The 26,775-nt window shown below is 37.3% G+C and overlaps 2 protein-coding genes across 3 annotated transcripts in view; one reads left to right on the top strand and one right to left on the bottom strand.

The window, feature by feature from the left end:
- The window catches only part of LOC121425226 (Fanconi anemia group I protein-like), a 38,965-nt gene extending 22,005 nt beyond the window's left edge, over nucleotides 1-16,960 (top strand). The window contains exons 18-33 of the mRNA XM_041621238.1: nucleotides 819-1,022; nucleotides 1,395-1,525; nucleotides 2,260-2,421; nucleotides 4,049-4,228; nucleotides 5,834-5,891; nucleotides 6,087-6,284; nucleotides 8,281-8,400; nucleotides 9,992-10,043; nucleotides 10,710-10,837; nucleotides 11,479-11,547; nucleotides 13,090-13,189; nucleotides 14,260-14,444; nucleotides 14,770-14,886; nucleotides 15,252-15,464; nucleotides 15,878-15,982; nucleotides 16,523-16,960. Of these exons, the coding sequence (XP_041477172.1) occupies nucleotides 819-1,022; nucleotides 1,395-1,525; nucleotides 2,260-2,421; nucleotides 4,049-4,228; nucleotides 5,834-5,891; nucleotides 6,087-6,284; nucleotides 8,281-8,400; nucleotides 9,992-10,043; nucleotides 10,710-10,837; nucleotides 11,479-11,547; nucleotides 13,090-13,189; nucleotides 14,260-14,444; nucleotides 14,770-14,886; nucleotides 15,252-15,464; nucleotides 15,878-15,982; nucleotides 16,523-16,669 (2,169 nt within the window). The 3' untranslated portion in view covers nucleotides 16,670-16,960. The remainder of the gene's footprint in view (nucleotides 1-818; nucleotides 1,023-1,394; nucleotides 1,526-2,259; nucleotides 2,422-4,048; nucleotides 4,229-5,833; nucleotides 5,892-6,086; nucleotides 6,285-8,280; nucleotides 8,401-9,991; nucleotides 10,044-10,709; nucleotides 10,838-11,478; nucleotides 11,548-13,089; nucleotides 13,190-14,259; nucleotides 14,445-14,769; nucleotides 14,887-15,251; nucleotides 15,465-15,877; nucleotides 15,983-16,522) is intronic.
- Nucleotides 16,961-21,808: 4,848 nt separating this feature from the next.
- Nucleotides 21,809-26,775, bottom strand: part of LOC121425532 — a 28,361-nt gene continuing 23,394 nt past the window's right edge. For both annotated transcript variants that reach the window (XM_041621610.1, XM_041621611.1), the window contains exons 7-9: nucleotides 25,983-26,236; nucleotides 24,900-24,983; nucleotides 21,809-24,620 (exon numbers count right to left, since the gene is read on the bottom strand). In XM_041621610.1, the coding sequence (XP_041477544.1) occupies nucleotides 24,526-24,620; nucleotides 24,900-24,983; nucleotides 25,983-26,236 (433 nt within the window). In that variant the 3' untranslated portion in view covers nucleotides 21,809-24,525. The remainder of the gene's footprint in view (nucleotides 24,621-24,899; nucleotides 24,984-25,982; nucleotides 26,237-26,775) is intronic.

Raw genomic sequence — 26,775 nt, 5'->3', positions numbered from 1 at the left:
TACAATGTACAATCAATCGTAAAAAATCAACCATACAATCAATCGCTTACCTTTGTGTTACGGGACCCTGGTTTTCGAACTTTCTCTTTCTAGGGCCATCTCACCGCATTCATTTATCTTTCTTCCTCTCATTTCCTCAATATTTCTAAGCCAGCTTTTCCTTTAATGTCCCCTTCCTCATCTGCCTTCAATTTTTTTTCTACCATGATTCTCTTTGACAAAGATCTGTGTCTTCTGGGCCCCATCTTACAAAGAGTTTCGATTGAACAAATCCATCTCAAGTATGTGGAAATCCATCAATGTCATAATATTCTCTTTTGAAATATGCTCAATGTCCTTCGAAAACAAAGAGAAGCATACTGAATTGTCAAGAACAGTGAATGTATGAATATACATCATTTCTAAAAATATTTGGAACAAACATGTATTTTTTAGATGTTGACATCGCCGGCTTTCCATAGTTACACTTAATCGGATCAATCATAACTCTTTGTAAGACGGGGCCTTGGTATGTATGCCCATCGCCCAGTGGAAGGAACCTTGGGATAATCCTAGTCTGCTATGCAGACTGTGAATGGCTCGTGAGGTGGGATCTGCTACTGGTTTGCTTCGCAAACCAGCCTGATAGGGCGAGCGAAGCTGCAGCCTCAGTAGACCTCGTCTGGTATGCAGACTCGTTGAATCAGCTGAGGTACACACACTGCAGATGTGGGTCTACATTTGTAGACTAGGATAATCCTGTAGTGACTTAGTTTAATCATTGTGTAAATGTTAAAGTAATTGTAAGTTATCCATTGCTTGTGTTGAATTTCCATCAGGCCCACTTGCTCCAGAGCCTTGTCCAATGCCTGACACGATGTAAGATGATGCCAACTTCAAGGCGACGAGGGGAAGACTGGGATGAGGAGACATCGGACGATGATGACGATGTCGACAAGGAGGAGGCTCTGGAGAGACTGGAGAAGATGATGGAATCTTTGATGGATAGGATGGTGGCCTGCGAACTGGAAGACTTTCATGTGGTAGGTTGTTGGCCAATGATATTGTGTAGAGGGGTGGTGATGAAGAGGAGATTAAACATGATAATTATGATGATGCTGATGATGGGGTGGAGGAGGAGGAGAATAAAGATGATGTGATCGAGGTGGTGGTTATGATTGCTGTTGCTGCTGCTGATGATGATGATGTGGTGTTGGTTTTCATGTTGTTGATTACAATGATAATGAAGATGAAGAGAGAGATGTTGCCAATGATTGTGATGATGACGGTTGATGATGGCTTTTTGTATGAAGGAATTTACATTGCTACAGTGCATCTCTAAGACGGAGACTAAGTATGCTATGGGGCATATTCTAACTGGGCATCATGTTTTTCATTGATCGTTTCTTTTTTAGGACAAGTCAGCGGATTTCTCTACCACCAGTGGAGTAGGATTGAGGAACAACCTGTTTGCAATCCTTCTCTTGGGCATCAATGAGGTCCTGATGGAATACATCTTCACAACGTCTAAAGCATCGCAATATAAGTAGGTGATGATGATGTTGATGGTTGTGATTATGATTGTGGTAGTGGAGGCAGAGTAAATGGTGGTGGCAGTGGTTTTGATGTTGTGGTGAATTTTGGTAAACTGAGGGTGCAGTTTCCCTTGATCTTAGTAAAGCAGTTTAACTTGTGCAAAAGGGTATCATCTGAAATTGTGAAAGTTTGTAGGAGAGTACCCCAGGGTCTATTTCTGGACCACTGTTATTTTCAATGAAGGTGATTGAATTGATCATGGTGATGAAGGAGATGATGATTGAGATGGTGATGATGGTAGTGATGATGATGGTGATGATGATGGTGGTGATGATGATGATGATGATGATGATGGTGGTGATGATAATGATGATGATGATGATGGTGACGATGATGATGACGATGATGATGATGATGATGATGGTGATGATTATGGTGATGATGATGATGGTGATGATTATGGTGATGATGATGATGGTGATGATGATGATGGTGACGATGATGATGACGATAATGATGATGATGATGATGATGGTGATGATTATGGTGATGATGATGATGATTGCAATATTTTTTTTATTATGGTGATATTGAAAGTTTTATGTCATAGTCATTATTTCCTTTCTTCTTGATTTATACACATTGCCATCTCCTTATGAAGAGTCTAACCATGCACTTCTAAATGAAATAAATTCTTAAGTTTTTTTTTAACATTTAACACATTATCAACCATTTATCCTATAGGATTGACGACATGAGAAAGCTGGTTTCTTTATATAAGAAGTACCATCAGATAGCAGACATCTTGAAGGAGAAGAGTAGCAAGGGAAAAGGTGGAGGAACTAAATCACCTAAGAGTCTCCTTTCCATGGCTTGCTTGGCTAATATTTGTGCTGCTCTTTACAGGTAGGCTTAGAACATCTCATCTTTTGAATGTTTCTTGTAATTTGCTACTTCAGGGTTCCCAGTCTATCTGGTAAATCTTTTTTCCAGTCAGGGAAAATTCTGGGAATTTGATTTTTAAAATACTTCAAATCAGGTGGAAATGCCTCAAATAAGGGAAAAATCATGGTAGTCAGTCAGACTCTGTTATGTTTTAATCATATCAAAACAACATCCATTGAATGACTGATTATGATGGTACTAATTACTTTTACATTATTGTTTTTTTATTAAAGTACATGTTATTCACTGCGACAACTTAGAAAACATGCGAAACAGGGAATGGGTTGTAATAATTATCAGGGAATTTTTAAACTTCATCAGGGAAAAATCAGGGAATTCTGTTTTCTTGAAAAGCTGGGAACCCTGTAGTTACATCGTTGCTTTAGGTGCTGTCACACCTTGGTGTTTTAGACAGCGTATGCCCGACGTATCAAAATTTCTCTAAAACGTCGGCATACGCTGAACTTTGTTGTTTTTTTCCAACTCTGGGCGTATACTTAGCGTATTCATAACGAGTTGGACGTATACATAACGTATTAGTAACTTATATCCAACGCTGCGTTAACTTATAAGTAACGTATTCCAACGAATGCTTAGCGTATTGCTGGCGTACACAACTTATGGCCTACGATAGCCTAACTTACGCATAGCGCGCGGCAGCGTATCGCTGACGAACACGTGTCGTAGCCTATAAAAGGCTGCCGCTCGACTATTCAAATCATAACCGCACGATACATCACCGTATCAACACCACCGCCATGCCGAAGAAAACTCCTGTGAACCCCACCTTTATATACCAATTCCTATAAACGTTGTCAATACGCCATTATACGGTAGCTGTAAGTTCTAAATACGTTCAGTAAGTTTTGTGGTCGTCCGAGCACGTCTTCATACGTCAATATACGTTGGAGGTAAGTTACACATACGTTCAAAGCACGTTACTCATAGGTAAGAGGTAAGTTTTAGGGTACGCTGGACATTATCTCGACGTACATCGACTTTTGAGTAACTTACGAGTAACGTATGTCAACGTGTATCAACGATCGCGTAACTTGCCTACAACTTATGACCCGCGTATGCGGGACGTATGAGCCATACGGTGGCATACGTCGAAAAATTTTGTGCTTGCACAAAATTTTTCAACGACCTCGCCGTATGACGACGTATACCAGCGTGTTTTAGCGTACTCTTAACGTATGCAAAACTTACCCGTAACGTATTCGACGTACGCCAGCGTATTCGCCAAATTCCTCATACGCCAAGGTGTGACAGCGCCTTTAGGTGAAAAAATATGACTGTGTCTTTGAATGCGATAAACTTGGTAGATAATTGTATATTTACATAATTACATAACATACCAACATAGTATTGATTATGTTTCAATATTTCCCATCTAATCGAGGTGACAAATTATGGTGCTGACAACATTCGAGCAATTCCTTCCTGCAGATCTAATAGAAGAGGAAATAATCTTGTCAAATCACACTCCCATGCTTAGCATAGGTATATGATAATGTATCAAAGTGTTCGATATGTTATCTCTTCTCTTGAACCTCATATTTGCTGTTTGTTTGCCATGTTGCCATAGTGACGAGATGCCCGCCCATCAGGAGGGTCTTGAGCTGCTCCGAGAGAATGCAGACTTCTGTCGCTACGTGATCAGTACTGCTGTCCAGAAACTAGAGCAAATGAAGGAGAAGGGACAGTGTGACGGACCCCAGGGCACACACCCTGACAGACTATACCAATACTGCTGCACAATATCAAGGTAACAAGGATTAGAGGATGATACATTTAGGGAATGGTGGGTGGGGGGATTAGGGCAGTAAAGGAGAAGGGACGGTGTGATGGACCCCAGGGCACGCACCCTGACAGACTATACCAACACTGCTGCACAATATCAAGGTATTAAGGATTAGAGGATGGTACATTTAGGGAATGGTGGGTGGGGTGATTAGGGTAGTGAAGGAGAAGGGACGGTGTGATGGACCCCAGGGCACACACCCTGACAGACTATACCAATACTGCTGCACAATATCAAGGTAACAAGGATTAGAGGATGATACATTTAGGGAATGGTGGGTGGGGGGATTAGGGCAGTAAAGGAGAAGGGACGGTGTGATGGACCCCAGGGCACGCACCCTGACAGACTATACCAACACTGCTGCACAATATCAAGGTATTAAGGATTAGAGGATGGTACATTTAGGGAATGGTGGGTGGGGTGATTAGGGTAGTGAAGGAGATGAGACAGTGTCAAAGACCCCAGGGCATACTCCCTAACAGACACTACCAACATTGATGCACCTATCAAGATATGAGGATCGGACTATGGTACAGCTTGGGTAGGTGATTGATCAATTTTCCCATGATATAATTATATTCTATTGGATGGCTCATATGGAATACCAGAAATATTTTGGAGTTTGGGCAAATATTGGGAATATTGGCCCTAACAACTGGAATATTTCTGGTATTCCGTAAAATAGAACCATCCAATATGATTATTATAATCTACCCCCCCCCAAAAAAAAAAAGATGAGGCAGAAATTTGATTGAACAAGTCATATCACCAGATAATTATGGCATCATCACATCATACCATCAAATTTGGTCATTGACATGCGACTTACATGTAGTTCATTATGATGTCTTTGAGGTCATTGTGCTCTATGCTTTCATATTTGTATGCTTTGTATATTTCGCGCATTTGTGCACTAGAGTGTTGAATAAGGTCTCATATTCAACAATGGCAAGATTTGTACAGGAATCAGTGGAATATTTTTAAGATTTTGGTCCTTTTATGGATACGCTGTGGTATTGAACGGGCGATTGATGCAGACCAAAAATATGCGTTTTTAATACATCGCTAAAACACTTTATAGAGATGATAATACAAGTTACCACAACACTCAGATTAAAGAGAAATTCCAGTAGTTGCAGTAAACACTGATTTCATGAGGAAGTCTGTAAAACCAGGCTTAATTGTCAGTATATCATCGAGGATCTAGATCTGGTACAGTTAAATTAACTGAATTTTGTGAAATCTTGAAATCTACGCTGAAACACATGTTCACACCGAAGATCCCCAACACAGATAAGCGCACGTGGGACAATGTATATTTATTGCTTAGGGCATCGGGCCCGATGCTCTGCCCGAATCCTGTGCTTATTTGCTGATTTCTCAGCAATTACGCAATTTCTTCCAGAATCCTTTGGCACATGCATTTTATTTATACAAACAGACACTTTGGTGGTCATTTCATTGGATTCTGTATGAACTCATTTTGATATCGTTACCAAAACTAGCATTTACCTTTAACTGCTGAAACAATCTTTTTTTAACAGACTTCTTTTTCCTCTTCAATATTAGGGTGTTTTACGAGAAGTTCTCATCAGGCCTCATAACAGCAGAAGATAGATCCAAAAAGGTGAGAAAATATCATTTCCTTTCATGTATTCTACATCAGTACATTAAAGAATAAATTCATTCATTAAATGCATTGGGCAATGGAAGTGGCCACTCGGTCTAAATCCTGGATGATAGCACACCTTGGAAGAGATTATTTTTAGATTGATTATAATTATTGATATTATTATGTTGATGATTATTCTCCATTTTTCAGAATAAATCAGTGATGCCCCTGTGCCTTCAAGGTCTGTCCACAGGATTGAGCGTGGTGACCACTTTCTACCCCGATAAGCTGGTGGACTTCCTACACAACGTAGATCCGCTGACGGACGGAGATGGGGGCGATGAACCAGTCTCTGTGGATGATCAGGACATACAGGAGAGGGTACACCTTCACATGAAGAAATTCCAGGTCTGTCTTCCCCTTTGACCTTTGGCTTTGACTAAGAATGAGTTTAAAGATAAATTCTAGTTTTGGTAACGATCTCAAAATTACTTTTTACAGAATCTGATATAATGACCACCCAAGTGTCTGTTTGTATGAATAAAAAATATGTGCCAAAGGATTCTGGGAGAAATCGTGTAATTGCTGAGAAATAAGCAAAATAAGCACGGATTCAGGCACTTCCGTCGGGTCTTTATTCCAGCAATAATAATACACTGTCCCACGTGTGCCTATCTGTGTTGGTGATCTTCAGTGTGAACGTTTTTCAGCGTAGATTTCAAGATTTCACAAAGTTCAGTTTATGTAACTGTACCAGATCTAGATCCTCGATGATATTCTGACAATTGAGTCTGGTTTTACAGACTTCCTCATGAAATCAGTGTTTACTGCAACTACTGGCATTTCTCTTTAACTTAAAGAATGGATTGACCACATGAATAAGTTGTCAGCGGGCTTAACCATACAAGGCATATGATAATCTTTGTTGCACTAACATGCCAGCAATTAATGAAATATTTCTGATTGCAAGACCGACGGCTGACTTTTGTCTCACCTGCGAAGCAAAGTGAGACTGTAGGCGCCGCTTTTCCGACGGCGACGGTGGCGGCGGCGGCGTCAACATCAAATCTTAACCTGAGGTTAAGTTTTTGAAATGACGTCATAACTTAGAAAGTATATGGACCTAGTTAATAAAACTTGGCCATAAGGTTAATCAAGTACTACTGAACATCCTATTAGAGTTTCATGTCACATGACCAAGGTCAAAGGTCATTTAGGGTCAATGAACTTAGACCATGTTGGAGGAATCAACATCGAAATCTTAACCTGAGGTTAAGTTTTTGAAATGTCATCATAACTTAGAAAATATATGGAGCTAGTTCATGAAACTTGAACATAAGGTTAATCAAGTATCACTGAACATCCTGCATGAGTTTCACGTCACATGACCAAGGTCAAAGGTCATTTAGGGTCAATGAACTTTGGCCGAATTGGGGATATCTGTTGAATTCCCATCATAACTTTGAAAGTTTATGGATCTGATTCATGAAACTTGGACATAATAGTAATCAAGCATCACTGAAAATTTTGTGTGCAAGTTTCAGGTCTCATGATTAAAGTCAAAGGTCATTTAGGGTCAATGAACTTTGGCCGAATCGGGGTATTTGTTGAATTACCATCATAACTTTGAAAGTTTATTGGTCTAGTTTATTAAACTTGGACATTAGAGTAATCAAGTATCACTGAACATCCTGTGCGCATTTTAGGTCACATGACCAAGGTCAAAGGTCAATTAACTTTGGCCGAATTGGGTGTATCTGTTGAATTACCATCATAACTTTGAAAGTTTATGGATCTGATTCATGAAACTTGTACATAAGAGTAATCAAGTATCACTGAACATCCTGTTCGAGTTTCAGGTCACATGATCAAGGTCAAAGGTCATGTCAGGTCAATGAACTTTGGCCATGTTGGGGTTTTTTGTTGAATAACCATCATATCTCTGTAAGTTTATTGGTCTAGTTCATAAAAAGTGGACATAAGAGTAACCATGTATCACTGAACATCTTGTGCGAGTTAGAGTAGTATTCAAAGTGAGCACTGCTGCTATATTGAACCGCGTGATGCAGGTGAGACGGCCAGAGGCATTCCACTTGTTGTATATATAATTGACTTTCAACTGATCAGGGCCCGTTTTGTATAGAGTTGCATAGATTGATATTAATTACAATTACTCTGAAATTCCTTTCATTCATTAAACTACACACATTTAGATGAATTTAAATTTTCATTTTAATTTATCTATGTAAGATGGACCCCTGAACTTTATTGCAATCCCATCTAAGTCATTAATCTAGTTAAAAGTCCATCCTTATTTTCTTTTGCTTCAAATTTTATACAATTTGCCAGTAATCGATTTCATTATACTGAAGATGATTCCTTTGATTATATTTCCTTTTTTCAGAGGATGGTGATAGATGTACTAACAGGAGGAGAGGATTCTTCTTCCACCACTAAGGATGCAGTTCATCTCTGTCATATCATGGAAATGCTTATCAGACATCTAAACCCACAAGGCACACAGGTAAGATATTAGTATATTAGATGTACTACCAGGAGAAGAGGATTCTTCTTCCACCACTAAGGATGCCGTTCATCTCTGTCATATCATGGAAATGCTTATCAGGCATCTAAACCCACAAGGCACACAGGTAAGATATTAGTATATTAGATGTACTAACAGGAGAGGATTCTTCTTCCACCACTAAGGATGCAGTTCATCTCTGTCATATCATGGAAATGCTTATCAGACATCTAAACCCACAAGGCACACAGGTAAGATATTAGTATATTAGATGCACTAACAGGAGGAGAGGATTCTTCCACCACTAAGGATGCAGTTCATCTCTGTCATATCATGGAAATGCTTATCAGGCATCTAAACCCACAAGGCACACAGGTAAGATATTAGTATATTAGATGCACTAACAGGAGGAGAGGATTCTTCTTCCACCACTAAGGATGCCGTTCATCTCTGTCATATCATGGAAATGCTTATCAGGCATCTAAACCCACAAGGCACACAGGTAAGATATTAGTATAGTAGATGTACTACCAGGAGAAGAGGATTCTTCTTCCACCACTAAGGATGCAGTTCATCTCTGTCATATCGTGGAAATGCTTATCAGGCATCTAAACCCACAAGGCACACAGGTAAGATATTAGTATAGTAGATGTACTACCAGGAGAAGAGGATTCTTCTTCCACCACTAAGGATGCCGTTCATCTCTGTCATATCATGGAAATGCTTATCAGGCATCTAAACCCACAAGGCACACAGGTAAGATATTAGTATATTAGATGTACTACCAGGAGAAGAGGATTCTTCTTCCACCACTAAGGATGCCGTTCATCTCTGTCATATCATGGAAATCCTTATCAGGCATCTAAACCCACAAGGCACACAGGTAAGATATTAGTATAGTAGATGTACTACCAGGAGAAGAGGATTCTTCTTCCACCACTAAGGATGCAGTTCATCTCTGTCATATCGTGGAAATGCTTATCAGGCATCTAAACCCACAAGGCACACAGGTAAGATATTAGTATATTAGATGTACTACCAGGAGAAGAGGATTCTTCTTCCACCACTAAGGATGCCGTTCATCTCTGTCATATCATGGAAATCCTTATCAGGCATCTAAACCCTCAAGGAACACAGGTGATCATAGTAGATGTACTAACAGGAGAAGAGGATTCTGTTACTCTAAGAGTGAAGATGCCCATCCAACCTCTTAAAAATGGTGCTTCCTTTGGAGCGTTTCATGAAAGGACTTGCCAGATTAGTTATATCCGACAAAGTCTGTTTTGATGTGGAAGAGGTTCATCGTGTCGAAGAATTGAGTAGTTGAATTAACCAGTTGTCTCACGATGGATCAAACGTAGTGGGAAAGCGACGTTTCGTCTGCATGCTGCTAGACTTCGTCAGGCAATGAGCTGTTTTGTCTGTTAGTTAAGTAACAAAGTGGACACTTTTGCCTCTCAGGCAATCAAAATGAAAGAAAGTTGTCACATCTGACAACTTTATGGAAAGTTGATGAAATTCTCCCCTGTTCTCGCTCAGATGCATACAGTTGATTTTGTCTCAAGGCTCCCTTTTTATTTTCTTTATTTAGTTCACTCAAGTCCAGTCATGGATCTCTAAGGTGTGTCGTGAGAACAGCATAGGTGAGTGTTTGGGGGCTGATTTTATAACTTGTTCTTGCATTGTTTTTAAATTGTGTGGAACATAAAACCTTATCTAAGGGGTGTGTGAACAAAAATCTTACAAGAGGGTTATTGGATAGATGATGATCTAACCTGGACATGATAAAGATATACACTTGTATATTTGCATGTAGTGATCTCCCATGAGTGCTGCAAGTTGAAGTTGATGACCTTTGTAGTTTCAGTAATTTATTTGTCTGCCGTGTACCTGGCAACTTGAACTTGTACTGCTCAGGGAATATTTTTGGCCATGATATGTATCTTTTGTATGTTTTCTTTTTTTTCCAAGGTTAATCCATTGAAAATCTTTTATTTTGTGGAGCAAATGATAATATTGATTATAATAACGTTTGAGCAAGTGCCATGAAATTACTGACATAGTGGAGTCCCGCATTGTGAAGGATTCATAATTATCATTTTCATCAGTAATTTTGTTGCTGTTATGATTATTATTTATAATGTATTTTTTTATTATTGTCATCATCATTGCCATCATTTACTAATTGATCAAGAAATCTCAACATCTTCAAAGAATGTTGTAGACGTTAACCAAAATGTATTCTAGAACAGGAACAACAACTTGATTTTTCTTTTTTTTCTCTCTTTCTCTCTCATGATTGGATGCAGAGGATACTGGTCTTTGTCGGGTTGTCATGACAATGCTCTTTAACCTCACATCCAAGATGACCTGTCCTGTTAGTCTCCTCAGAGACATGGCTGAAGATATCCACTCTCAAGTCGGAGACATTGATCCAGTAAGTATCGAGAAGTCTGTCGTGCCAACTCCCTGCCTGTATTCTGGTTGAATTCATACACCGGTTTTAAGTTGTGGTTTTATTGTGGATAGTCAATTGTTAAACTAGTCTCTTACAAGAGAGGTTCAATTTGTCAACACATTCAGTGCTCAGATCATTCATAACTGTCTGGGGATGATAACTTAAATTGAGTTTTCCTGTTTTCTGCACTATTGAAGCATGAGAGTAGAACGCAGTTAAACATTAAGAGCTGTCAATCATTCCCGCAAATCATCCGCAACAAATTTTAAGTACGTTCAAAATTATTCTGCGGGCAAATCAGGTTTGCGTGCGCTCATGCGGGCAACTGCATGCAAGATCCTGTTGATGCAGAGGACCTGCGGGTATCACAAATAGTCACCCGCTAGTCACACAAAAGGTTTGCACAGAACGATGTGATAGGGCCTTTTTAAACATACATTGTTACAAATTTTTGGATATTTTCAGCTTCCCCTTATTTCAGCAAGTTACCATGAAAAAAATTTGCCCATGTTACAGCACAGGCAATTGCATGTTTACAAAATATCTTGTTCTCGGTGTATTTCAGACCCTCTCATCAATGATTCTCAAAGTTATCCTTGTACTCTTGTTTTTTTCTGCAGGAAGTTGAGGTAGAGGATCGAACCCACAATGCCATTGTCAACTCCAAAACAGCTACACCCACGGTTCTGGTAAGGAAATCCATATTTTAAAGTTTATATTTTAACATATATCTATGTGTATATAAAAATTGTTCTTGAGAGATGCAAAAAAATTATAAAAAAAGAGAAAGAGAAAAGGCAGAATACAAATCATTCATTAATCCCATTATTTCCCAGTGTTTATTAAAGCGAGGTGAATGCAGTTTTGTAATGACCAGCACAGATATCTGATAAAGGTAATGATATATAAATGATATTGTTGATAGCTCATCACCAATTGAATTCAATCTTTAGTCAATGTCATATCCAATGTTTCATTTAATGCTTACCAGATATCAATGTCAAAATTGAAATAACCCTTTGCATTCCTGTGTATCAATTAAATAGACTCGATAGTGATAATGATAGTTGGTTTACTGTAGCGACTCTTGTACTAGTTAAAAAGCGCTTTGAAATGTCATCCCTGGTCAGCATAGGTGATTGGATATGTACAAATGACCAGGCTGTGACAGTATTGGCCATCCGTTTATATCAAGTTATGTTTATTAAGAATTACATGTGCTGATTCCTCCACAGCTACCACGTAAACCTAGGATCCGGGGGTGGTATTCTGTAACTCTGTCATAACTTTTGTCATAAATTTTGTCATTTCTCTCCGAGATGTGACACCGCTATGATTGTCACAAATCGGTATTCTGAACATTGTCTTTTCCCTGTCATATCTCTCAAAGTTCCCACCCATCTTTTCGGAAGCAAACCAATAAAAATCATCGTTAGTTCCCAGTTGGAGCCCTTCTAGCCAATAGGAAAGCCCCGTGGCAAGTAGGGCGTATCCCCAAAACAGTTGCTGGCATCGCGCAACTACGCGTATATTGATGTGCTTAATTACAAAGAGAGACAGGGAGCTGTGAAGAATTTTAGAGGAGAAGTGTAAAAGTAAGGAAAACAGAGAAAAAAGGAGGATAAATATGTAGGGCCTAACTTATTGTAGCATGAAAAAATAATTCTGAAAATTGTCATGGAAGATGAGTGAAACTAATACCACAATCTAATCTAAATAATATAATTGTTTGCTTGACATTCAGTCGGCAGGGTATCGGGATATTTGGTACTAAAAGATATGACAAAATTTATGACTGCTACCCCCCTGTCATAACTTTTGTCATATCTTTTGCTTGCATAAAAGGATTACGCGCATTTAAAGCCGCGTATTTTTGCTGCGCGCTAAAGAGAAGAGACAAAATTTATGACAATTTTTGTGACAAAAGTTATGACATCCACCAGAATACCGATTTTGTCATATCTCTGAGATAAGATAAAATATGGAGAAAAGACAATGTTCAGAATACCGCCCCGGATCTCCATTCAAAAACTCATGAACTTCTAGAAAACAAACCATGCCATGTCAAATGGTTTTATAACACCGTTTATTTACAAATGTACACATGACGTCCGTTTCTGACTATCAGGTCCGTTGTTCACTCGTGGCCATTACTAACTTCTCTAGTCTGTACTCAAGACTTATGCGTGTACTATCTCGTCACAATAAAATGGATTCTTTCACTTAAACAGTTACTGTGGATGCAGCAAGCTGATCATGTTTTGGATGATACAGAGTGGCTGGTAGTGAGACTAAGGGCTGAAAGTCAAGCCGCACAGATTGATGTACTTGGTAAGATCGTTGACTTAGTTTGCTGATACATACATGAATTTATATAGCTCCTTTTCATTTTGCTCAAAGTGCTTTGCAGTATAAAATGAATAAGACATAATACTGCTTCTGAAGTCTTTATTATAGTTAGAGAGGAGATCAGAGGGTAAATTAATTTTTTTTTCTGTTTAATAATTTATTGAACAACATGAATGAATGTTATAACGGAGAGACTAGGGTCTGTTTTAGAACATAATGAAAAAAGAGATTATTGGACTGGAGAAAACAAGCATGAAATGATCTTGTTGGTGCAAGAATGCCCTTTAGCAAAACATTTTTGCCAGAAACGCCCTGATACAATACACTTGCACATGCTGCTAAGGGCATATTCAAAAACATAAACAAACATGGCAATTTTACACATTATTCTCATATAAACCATAATATGAGACCAAGATAGATTCTTTTCATTTGATTGGTTGGTCGATATCGATCATTCAGCCCATTTTACAATGACGTCATCAACCGTGTAATTTTAGATCCATTCATTGTGCAATTTGGGATCCATACGATTTTGTCAATTGCACGCACGCACCCAGACTACAGACCGCTACAGACCTGCTACGGACAGACACCACTCGTATTTGCAGCACGCATGTTGTATGTACGCGATAATCAACTGACCAAGCTCGCACTGCATTAGCATTGCATCGAAATTCTTAAATTTCCTATGAAAAAGAATTTATTCTTAGGTGTCATATAAACCAAATAATGAATGCTCTTTTCACTAGTGTAATGGGCAGAATACTTCATTCGGTGAAAGATGAAATGAATGATCCATTCAACTCGGCTACTCATCGTTGAATGGATCATTTAATCTTTCACCTCATGTAGTATTCTGTCCACTGCAGTCATAAACATTCATTATCAGTGAAGTGATGGTATAATAGTGGTCATAGTGAAGATGATATTGCATGTTTTTTTTCTCAAAAAAAATTATTATACCTATTTGGTATATTTATATCTCATTATTTGTGGATATAAGTATGTGCTAAATAAATGATAAAGACTATTTCATTGCCTTGCCACAGATGCAGTGAATCAGCTGTCCACACAGCGTGAAGATACAGAGAAGGCGATATGCAATCAGCTTGGTATGTTGGTTACTGGCTTCCATGAGCTCGTACAGACCTCCCTTCCCGCAGGTCCATGTATCGATACCCTACTCAAGTCACTCAACAGGGTCTATGGAGTGCTAACTCTGCTCTGCAAATTTGTAAGTTAACTCATATTTAAATTCATATTTATTCATTTTCAACAGAAAAATATACCGCAAAATTATGTCTTGTATTTGCATCATTATTGCAAAATTCATGGAATATAAGAAAACAAGTTGACAGTATAGAATATTTAAAATTACAAATTGATACTTATGATGAAAGAAGATATTGATGTTTAGCATGTTTTTTTTTAGCACAGACCAATTGTTGTCATTCCAAGCGGGGTCAAATATCAGTTTTTCCACACAAGTAGTCGCAGGGGTATTAATTGAAACATTCCAGAGATATTCAAACTAAATTTGACTTTGTATTTCCTTCCAGTATCTTGCCATGTATGCCCAGAAATCAGGTCAGATATCAGGTCGGTTTGAGAAGCTTGTCAAACTCACTGGTACCCATCTCACTCAACCGGTCTATGGACTTATCACATACGTACAGGTAATTACACCAATTATTAGATTCTTGCTTGCTCCACAATGAATTTCATAGTCATACTACTGCACTGGCCTTGGAAAGGATTATCTATTGTTATTGGGGGGTGCTGTGACAATGCTCAGCACCCCCCAATAACAATAGACTAATCCTCCTTGGACAGGGCCCTGGGCCTTGGCATCCTACAGGTATATCATCCTTGGTGGACAGTGGCAAAGTATTGACTGATGCCTTGCAATTTAGCAATCACCCCAATGTTCCAAAAGATTGGCCTTTCAAAATAACAATAACTTCCTATCCTGAAATAAATAGCAGCATTTGTAGTATACCAGATAATTCATTCATTGTACTGTTTTATATTCTTATCACAGCAAACACAGACAGAGAAGCTGAGTAACATCTCAACAGGGGGGAAGGCAAGTAAAGGAAAGGATAAGAAGAAGGGTGACAAGGGCCTGGTGGCGGCAGCAGTGACGGCAGGCAAGGCTAGGGTCGTGATGAGAGAGACGAGACCGATCCCGAATCTTATCTTCGCCATCGAGCAGTACGAGAGCTTCCTGATCAAACTCTCCAAGAAAACCAAGGTTAGGAGATGAGGAGAGATAGTATAATGGTGATGGTGGTGGTGAAGGTGGTGGTCGTTGTGGTGATGATGATAATGATGTTGATGATGGTGGTGGTGGTGATGGTGGTGGTGGTGGTGTTGGTGATGGTGGTGGTGGTGGTGGTGATGATGATGATGACGATGATGACGATGGTGATGATGATGATGATGATGATGATGGTGATGACGATGGTGATGATGATGGTGATGATGATGATTGTGTTGGTGGTGATGATGATGATGATACTGTATACATGTATGATGATTTCTATAATAGCGACTGGTGATGTCCTTAAGTAGACACAATTTGAAAATGTTTTATACCATTGTGTAAAGAAAAAAAAGATGAACTGAAATTGAATTTTAACAATGATCATTTTTATTGTTTTGTAGGTGAACTTGCTCGCTGACTTCAAGCTGAGCACATCTCGTGATTTTCGCATCAACACTGCTGTGGTTCAGGCAAACTTAGCAGAGCAAGCATCAGGATCAGATGAAGTAAGGAGAATTGGGAATGACTTATGGGAAGAGGGTCTGTCGGGGGTCTATAGTGAGGGGAAGAATGAAAATAAGGAGGAGAGGAAGACGAATGATAAGGATGAAGGAAGAGGAGGAGGATAGAGGTTATAATTAGAAGAAGAAGGAGGAGGAGGAGAAGAAGCAGAAGAAGAAGCAGAGGAGGAGAGAAGGAGAAGGAGGAAGAGGAAGAAGGGGGAGGTTTAGATACAGGCACAGACCTAGACGGATTAAACACCACAAGTTAGAGGGGCCGACTATTGTGCAAACACAGTATGGTCTTTGAAATGGTATTGTGTCTTATCTGGCTAGATCCGCGCTTGGGTAGAGATGATAGTGAGTAGAAGAAAGAAGAGAAGAAGGACAAGCAGTGGCAGTGGGGAAGAAAGGGGTAAAAGGGGGATGAGAGAGAGATGAAGAAGTGAGTAGGGAGGACCAAGACATAGATGTGTGATTATATGCGTGTGTTTCATTGGTCCATGTTTAAATTTTCAACCTCCACATTTAATCCATCTAATACAGGATATGTCTGACTCTGATGTGCTTGCACAGGATGATGATGATGGAGAAGAAGTAATGGAGGTAGGAGAAGGGGAAGATGAGGGAGACAAGGAGAACCAACAAGAACCGGCTGCCAAGAAAAGGAAAAGTGCTCTATCTAGGAGGTAGGATGGGAGGAACAAACAGGCCGGAGCCCCTGCCTCTTACCTTTTCCATATCACCAGCATATAAACCCCCTTTGACCCATACACAAAGAGAAGGAATAATACACCTTTGAAAAAACTCCCACCCTTCTCTACCCCCAATACACCAAACTTTTTTTTCTGTTAACATGCTAATATGAGGCAAAAAGAAAATTTCTTTGCTCTTTGTTAGTCCCACTTCCTGTGATCCTTGTATTCATGTTCAAAATTATATGAATGAATTTAGAAACTAAGATAAGTTGATCATATAAAACATATGATTTGCCATATATGTGTATATATATATATATATATATATATGTATATATATATATATATATATATATATATACATGTACCTCCACACACTAACACATCACTTTCGGCAGATAAAGAATTGACTCATTCCCACTTTCAGGGATTCCTCATGTTCACAATGATATGTATTTGTGAAAAAAAATATTTAAATGGCTCAGAAACAGATATTTCTTACCAGATGTAAGATTCCAGGGAAAAATAATCATTTCATAAATCCAATATTCATGTGTTCAGATATGTTTTTAAAGATGAGGGAAGTACTCACCTCTTCCACAATTTGGAATTGCCTGTCCCGGTGCAATCGCTTTAGACGTGTAAATTTTGAGGCAGATAACCTGACACAATTCTTCTGAGGAAAACCAAAGTGCTAGTTGTCAAATTTTAGAAATTGAAGTTAGATGCGTAAAGTGACAGCATTGGTAGAGTTTGATGATTTAAGATTACGTACTCAATTGACATTGGTATATATACACCATTCTATTCTGAATGCTGATTTTTAGTAATTTCTAACCAGGATTAGGAAAGGGGGCTTCAAGTACATGTATACTGAATAAAAAGATAATTAATGCTCTGACATACATTTAGCTTCACACCTGCCACCAGCCGCACAGAATCGTTGTTAGCCTAACAGAGCGCTAACAGTAAGCCCAGTCACATCTTTCGGATTGTAAAGCAAAAACATTCATTTCACTGTGTAAGTAATACATTTTTGTAACATAAGGCATCGCCGCCACATTACCGGTTGAAACAGGCCCTCTGATGGCACATAGTTAGCGCTAACAACGTTTCTGTGCGGTCAGTACTGGTTGGCGTTCATTGGATACCCCATTGTGGCCACCATAAGTTACTGTGCTCTGAAATCAGATTCATTCAAATGTGTAAGGCAGAGAGATAGATAGAGAGAGGGGGGAATAAGGTCACCCTACTACTGGGGTGATTGTTTGATAAATAGCGTGTACATTACACAGGAAATACTTGAAGGTAATTTACCACAATGGCATCTAGGAAACTTACATGAACAGGTGTTTCACACTAGCAAGCTTGTAAATTACAGGAAATAGGAAATCTACAATAAATAACTTGGCATAATTTTATGGCTGAATCTGTAAACAAGTAGGAATGTAATTAACAATGTTGCTTGCCCTTTGGCTGAGGATGTGAAGGTCACATTCACCTTTGATTGAATAAATTTGTATTTCCTTCTTTTCTCCCCTGTATTTTCAATTTCTTTTCCTTTCTCCTTCACTTTTTTTTCATTTCTTTCTTCTTCAAATCCTTCAGTCTCCATCTTTTCCTTTTCTGTTTATTACACCTATTCTCTTGCTGATTTTTCCTCTCCTTTTCAGTGCATATATATTACTTTTCTCTGTATTTTCTCAGTATTTCACCTGTTTTAACTTCATCTTCTGCTCTCTTATCATCTACTTTTGAATTTTCAAACTAACCTTTTTTACATTGAAACAGTATATATCATACTTTATGACACCTAGATAGATCCTTGTGATTTGATTGGGTGTTTGATATCGTTCATTCAGCCCATTTTGCAATGACGTCATCATCCGTGCAATTTTGAATCCATTCATCGGGCAATTTTTTTATCCATACGATTTTGTCTATTGCACACGCGCACCAAGATGAGACTCCAGCTGCAGCTCAGGCAGGCACCGGCAGTGCGCATGTTGTAATGACGTAACAATCAACAGACTGAACTCGCACTGCATGAGCATGTTTTGCATCGAAATTCATAAATTTCACATAAAAAAAAAATTTAGGTGTCATATAAACCAAATAATGAATGTTTTTTCATTCATGCAATGGACAGAATACTTCATTCGGGGAAAAATGAAATAATGATCCATTCAACTTGGTTATGCCTCGTTGAATGGATCATTTCATCTGTCACCTCTTGAAGTACAATGTATTCTGTCCACTGCACTCATAAACATTCATTATTTGTATATTGTAGTTATTGCAGAAATCCTTTCTCTTTGTCATTGTACTAGCGGTACAAAATAAACCATCAATTGCATATTCATTGTGTATACCCATTAACTCTTTTTTTTTTCTTTTTTTAACAAAGCCCCCTTCTACTTGCCACAGGGTAGTTGCCCTAGAAAATTATAAAGGAAATAATTCATCATATGGTTATTTTTCTTTAGATAATTATTAGTTTCTCTTTCTCTTATGATAAAGTGTAATAATACAGGTTTATTTTTTCATGTAACTACCTTATCATAAAAATCATTTTTGTTTTTCCGTGGGGAAATCTTCCAAAGAAAAAAGTAACCGGTAATTATGTATGTAAAATCACCCTTTCTACTTTTTCTTCCATTATTATCATTTTAGTCTATCATTTTGTTTTAAAATGTAATCATGTATGCTTATTTCATGTTCTTTGTACAAATTCCATTTTTCTTCTTTGCCATGGGGCAGATTTCCATCTGTGATTGTAAACTTGTAGATAAGATATCTCATTTTATTTAGTCCCATTATGAGCATATACTAGCAGTGTCACTGCTCTTCGTTTTAATGTGTAATCATACATGTTTATTTCATATACCTTGAATACCAACTCTTGTATGAATGTCATTTTCTACTTTGCCACGGGGCAGTCTTCCAAAAATATACATGTATGTAAAGTTTGTATATAAAATCACTCATATAATCTTTTTTCTTCAAATATTATGTGTTTATTCTCTTTATTGTTGAGTTCAGATTGCTTTTAATTGAACATGAAGTTTGGAGTACGGATGGGGCATTGCTGTTTCAAATAGACATCTTGCTTGTTTACGGGTACATAAAAAGCATGTAAAAGGGTTGTTTTTATGAAAAAAGAAAAATATAGTGAATACAAGTCAGAGAAAATGAGGGAGAAGGAGATTCTCAGTAAAGATGTTGATTTTCTGTATTAATTCATATAATTTTAATTTCGAGGTAGACCTAACCTGAGGCTCATTTCATAAAGACTTAAAGGTCAAGTCTACCTCAGGAAATGCTGATTTGAATAAATAGAGAAAATCAAACTAGCATAGTGCTGAAAACTTCATCAAAATCGGATGTAAAATCAGAAAGTTATGACATTTTAAAGTTTCGATTATTTTTCACAAAACAGTGATATGCACAACTAGGTGACTCAGTCGATGATGCACAGGGATGGACCCTCAATATTTCTGTTTTTTATTGTTTGAATTATACAATATTTATTTTTTTATAGATTCAACAATAAGGACCAACTTGACTGAACCAAAACAATGCTAATTATACATGTTCAGGAGGAATTTATCGTTGTATCACTTGACAATGAGGAGAAAATCAGAATATTTCATATAATAAAAGACAAAAGAAATAGTGAGTGGATGATGTCATCAGTCTCCTCATTTGCATACAGACCAGGATGTGCATATAACTATTTTGTGAAATTAAGCGAAACTTTAAAATGACATAACTTTCTTATTTTACGTCCAATTTTGATGAAATTTTCAGTGTTATGCCTGTTAGATTTTTGTCTTTTTAGTCAAATCAACTTTTTGTTGGGGTGGATTTGTCCTAAATAAAATAATGGTAACCTTGTCATTATGACTGTTAACATGGTAGTAGGTTGAAGTTACAATAATCAGCATATTTCAGCATCCACTTTGCAGACGCTTTTTTTTTGGAGGAAACGTTGAGAATCTATTGAAAATATCTGTCAATTCACAATGGACAGGTTAGAGGTCATTGTCGAAAATTGGTGGATCAGGGCCCGTTGTACAATTAGTTACGATTGATCCGATCAATCGTAACTCTATGGAAATCCATCAGTGTCATAATTTTTTCTACGTAAAATGTGCACAATGTCCTTTTTATGCAAAGAGAAGCGCAGTGAATTTTCAAGAAAACAATGCATGAATGTACATTGTACATCACAGCTAGAAAATATTTTGAACAAACATGCACTCCATAGTTGCGATTGATTGGATCAATCATAACTCTTTGTACAACAGGGACCAGGACAGCACATTGGACCGGTCAAAACATTGCAAATGTTGTTTGTCCGATTCCAGGAGGATATACTGCTGTTTTAATTCACCTTTTTTTCTCGACAAAGGAGATTATCAGCGACTGCATTATAAAAAGTGTCTTGTGAAGTGATTACTAAAATGCGCTATTGTAATGTCTTGATGACACACTCCCTGTCCTGGGTCCCATCTTACAAAGAGTTACAATTGATCCGATCAGTCGTACCTTCATGGAAATCCATCAGTGTCATAATTCAAAGTTTTAAAGAAAAATATGCACAATTACCTGTGTATGCAAGGAGAATCGCAGCGAATTTTCAAGAAAGCAATGAATGCATGATTATACATCATAGCTAGAAAACATTTTGAACAAGCATGCATAATAGATGTTGACGCTGCTGGTCGTTCATAGTTGCGATTGATCGGATCAATCGTGAACAAAGAAGTGAGTCTGAACAGAAGTGCAATAAAACACAGACGGACTTGGTAAATGGTCAAGACGAGTCAAACTTGAATTGAGCTAAAAAAATTAAATGTGAGAGAAGAGTGAGAATGTGATGAGATATTTCTTAAGGTTGGAGATAATTCAATATCTGATAAAAGAAAATCAGTAGGACCACAATTTATGATAATCTTCAATTTATAATGTTTGAATATGTTAGAATGAATGACTTGGTGTTGGAAGAATGTACTTTATATCAGTCCTTATAAAAATGTGATTCTTAGTTTAAAAAAGTACAATTCAATTTGATGGAATTAATCAGTTTTAAGCCATTATGATACTAAATAAAGAAAGAAATAAAATATCATTTAGACTGTTTCACAAAATTTATTCGATTTTGTCATAACACATGAACATTGAACCTACAAAGAAATAAAATACCTACTTCTGATAAATAACACAATACACACATAAAAATATAACCTAAACAAGACCATGTTGATGCATATAGTATCGGAATGTGATGTCATATGAGACAAGTTGCTAGTTTTAATACCGGTTCCCAACCCCTTCCCCAGAAATAAGTAACGTCATTCAAGCCAGAAATTCTGAATTAACCTAGGTGCTACCTGATACTGGTTACCCCATCATAAGGCTAATTTCTTTCATCACTGGCTTAACAAGTCAATTTGGTTGGGGTACACCTTGGCATACGGGGGAATCTCGTAATAGTCGCGAGCGAAGCAAGCAGGTAGAAAATTGATAAATTTTTAGGGGGCAAGTGCCTCCCTACCCCCGCCCATCTGTATGCTAGTGCGTTTCACCATTACAAAACTTATGTTCTAATAACTTACTAAATACATTGTTTGCAGGAAATATATACAATTTGAAGATGGCACCGAAGAATTAAAATTGCAGGAGATTACTTGAATAATGATATTTCTTTGGATAAATTTTCAATTTAATTACAAGATCTAGAATCGTGTATTTATAATAATAAATAAAATATTGAGAAGAGTATGAATAAGTTTTAAAAACATACACAAATTTGACCTCCTAAAAAGCAGCTAAAGCAAAAGAATTATTTAGACACCCACAATCAGTTGTAAATGCAATGGCAAGATAAATTATACTGCTTAATCATACCAATTATCATGAAAAAAGAAACATAAGAATAACAATGATTAGTATTTCTAATGCTTACTTTCTGATGAATCATTACTCAAGGTGTTACATTTATATTAAACAAAATCATTGAACATAGTCATAATCATAAACAACATATAATTAAATAAAAATCCAATTCGCAATTGGTTTCATTAATTTCAGTTCTAAAGGACGGAAGAATTAACATTTCGACTTGATTACACAAAGGAATGATAAGAAATAGTCATAAATATTATAATATTTCTCACACACCGCAAAAAACTGTGGCGCTGAATTGGTGTACATCAAGGATTACATCAGTCGTATGGTATCAACAACTACATGTATATGGGTATTATTGTAACTCCTTTTGTAGTTAGCTTTACACTCTTAGGTGTTATATTCAGCCGTTTTACCCCGTGCCAACTTTTAGTGTCAATACAACACCTATATGAGTGTTATTGCAACACCTTTTGTAATTTTACACTCTTAGGTGTTATGTTCAAACTCTAATCTAGGGTCCTCAAGGGACACTAACTGGTGTGAGTCTTAACACCCCAGGTGAATGTGTCATAAAGTTGTTCGTAAGTTAAGAGCGACTTTAAGGACGTCTGGTGATCCTTTCTTGTGGTAAATGGTATTCATTGGTAAATGGCTTTATGAAACGGCCAACGGTTTTACAGTGTGAAGCATTTCATTTGATTGTCAAAATAAGGCAGCCATGATTTTATCAGCCACCAGAAATGAAAGAGGGTTTCTTCCTCTTCCCTTATTCCATTGAAAAGAACTCGGCACCGATATATATCGTTAACTATGTCCGCCATTTCGAGGTCTGCATTAAGCTGGCCTGAACAATATGTCTTACAAAAACATGGATGAAATAAAACCGAAAACAAAAATAATATTTTACCTCGGCTATCTTTAAATTAAACTAATTGTACTAATGCCCATTTTTTTCTGGATAAACCCTGCTTGACAATATTAAAAAGATTACAAATTGAGTAGGGATTATTTTCTAAATGTCCAAGAACTTCGTTAGAGACTTTAATCATTTTCAATAGAGAGAAGTAAAGCAACCAAACATAACTCGCGTCATGAAATCGAACCAGAAATTGGTTTACAAAAGATTTAGCTTTCCTAGACACACTTGTTCAATGATTCACCATCTTGCACGACAGCCTTTGTAATTTGTGAAATATACAATTGTAAATTTTCCAGAAAATTGGAAGAAGTCAAATATACCTGAGTTGAATATCGATAAGTATACGCTCTAAAAATGTTGTAGAATATTGCATAAAATGTTTTAAGCAATCTATCAATATCATACAAACATTGTTATATTATGCAATTCAACAATAGAATTTCAAACGCAATTGCATATTTGTGGGTATTTACCTAAAAAGATTCACAATCGTGAAATGAAAGTGGCGATAAACTTGGAGTGATAGCAACTTCTTAAATTTTTGAATACCTGATAGATTATCAAAAATTGTATTTTGTTCTCATTTTCTTAATTAACACATATGCAACAATCGTATTAAACGACTCATGAAATCAGATTATACATGTCGAACAGATGTATGAAAATCACTAGATTTTACCACAATACGCAAGATGTTTGATAATTTTGCATTTCCTAATAATTATCTTTCTTTATTAAAAGATTGAAGAAATGAATGATATGATGACTTCAATGCTGACCCCCCCCCCCCTCACATCCCCACCGGCGCACTCTTTCCTTTCCAGTACATTCTGGGCTCTGCAAAGATTAGCAATCAATGAACTGACCAATCAAGATCAATGTTACATGTGTATCTGGTTCGAAATACTGACCAGGAACCAATCTAAAGTGTTCTTTCATATTTGCTATTCATTACTAAGATTTGCGTTATAAGGGCGCCCTGATGATGATATGAGTTCGCTGATTTATTTAGTTCTTTATTCGTCGTCATCACTTAGGTCTAAAGAAGAAACGTCACTGAAGTCATCGTCGCCACCATCATCGTTCTCGTCAGATACCTCACTGATTGCGTCTGAGAAAAAATAAAAGAAATCGTGCAATTCGATGTTACTAGGTCTGTCATCGTTACGATATGTATTACTTGAATATAGATGATTAGTTTTAACAGTTGATGATTATATCTTTGTAGTTTTATATTTTACCGTTGACTTTCTTTGTTTTATTTCAATGATAATGATACATTCGTTACTTGGCTTTTCGAGCTTTTTCTGAGTTGTGAAGTAGTAAATGAAAAGAAATAGAAATGCTCAATACTTAATGCTAAGTATGAATAAATAAGTATAATACTTACCCATATCCTGAGTTGCTTGTAAAAGTCGTTTCGCTGATCCGATAACATTTCTAACTTTCACTATTTTCTTTGTTCTTATCTGGCCTGCGAAAAACAGAGATGAGACACAACAAAATATGACAGTTAATATTTTTCAAAATATGAATTTGACACTTAATATATTTACTACTGACCCGACCACTTGAGGTTGATACATCGGAGGCACTATTATTTCATCAACATTTTCCTTGATTCTTATTGGCTGACAAGCACTGCTACTATGGTAACTGTAAGATAATTAACACGACTTCTCGATAAAGCATCCGACAATTCCTTTCATGAAATGTCCCCCTGATGCCAAAATAACCAAATATTGATCGTTGTACTTGTTTTTTTTTTCGAGTATATTCAGAGTTTGGTGAATTATATGCTTTTGATCATATATGTGGTAAATATTATGTTAAAAGCACATTAAGTTTTACTCGTAGCCCATTTAATAATAATAATAATATTCAGTTATTTTATAGCGCATAACAGCAACGCATGTCCACTTGGATGAAATTAAGGTAAGAAATTAGAAAGTGAGTAAAGAGTGTTAGCAGTGAATTCATTACAAGTTAAACATAACTTTTTTAGGAAACTTATCTAAATTATGTATATTTCTCATATAATTAGGAAGTGCATGACATAAAAAGGAAGAGGCATGTGCAAATGAGCGCTCACCATATGTTTTGGCAACAATGGGAGGAACAGCAAACAACCGCTTTGCGCTTGATCTTAGAGTACGAGGAGTCTGATGTAAAGTTAATAAGTTGTATCACAATGGATGACAACTATCGGACGAGGCAATTATCTGGGCATTAAACCGAGTGTTTAGTGTCGACCAAGTTGACCAAATGGGTTGGGCCCATGTGGTATGAAACTATCTGAGAATTAGACAAAATTACTGCGAGGGCACGTGGATTGATTTTGAATGTGGATGGGATGGGGGCTGACGATATTTTAAAAAAAATAATATTTCAAAAGTGGTCCCGGTCCTGGTCCACAGTTCCTGAACTACTTGTAGACTAAGGTAACATAAACCAGTTTTCCCTCGTATGTTACCTTGTCCTTTCTCAGACGAGTCATCCCTGGATTGGTGTAGCTCCACAATATCTTTCCCTTCTACGAGAGCCCCTTTGGTGGAGCGAAGCATCGATTCTTCCAAACCGGCTCCAATGTTCGGTTTCAGGATGCGCTCAAATCGCCGGATGTTCTGCACCCACCGCGCGAAGCGGGAAAACTTCTTGTCGGATTTCAGGTTGGATTTGGACTTGGGTTTCGTCAGCTTGGGAATCTCTTTCAAGGTCTTGTCGTATCTGTGTGTAATAAGAATGATTATAATGATTTATTATGCGCCAAATCCACTCTGCAGGGTGTTTAATGAAGACACAATGAAGGAGATGAGGGGGAATCGAATGAATCAATGACAATTAAGAAAAGGCAGCCCTAAATAAGCGCGTCCTAAAGTAACATTAAATGTGTAAACATAAATGCATTCTCGGATAGTCAGATTGGTTTATTCATTTCCCGCCAAGATGATCCTAGGAAACGACTATGTCTAGCGGCACAACCTTTCGAAACCAAATATTTGAGTAATCCCACCTTCAACTATAGACTATCAGGCCTTCAAAAGATTGCATACCCTTTCCAGCGTCGAAGCATAAAAATCACAATTACGTTTAAAGCAGTTTTTTTTTTCTTTCAGAGAAAGTCTTCCTTTAACATAAAAAAATCATGTACAAATATTTTAGAAGACATGATTGCAGGTGTTGCCGAAGTTGTATTTCTGTTATATCATTAAAAGATAGGTAAGCAGCTTTCTTTCTGATAAAGAATTTTAAAACTTCCAATCAAT

The sequence above is a fragment of the Lytechinus variegatus genome, chromosome 12 (genome assembly GCF_018143015.1).
Source record: "Lytechinus variegatus isolate NC3 chromosome 12, Lvar_3.0, whole genome shotgun sequence".
NCBI classification, from domain to species: domain Eukaryota; kingdom Metazoa; phylum Echinodermata; class Echinoidea; order Temnopleuroida; family Toxopneustidae; genus Lytechinus; species Lytechinus variegatus.
Note: the sequence above shows the minus strand (reverse complement) of the source record. Positions and strands in the feature narration are given on the sequence as shown.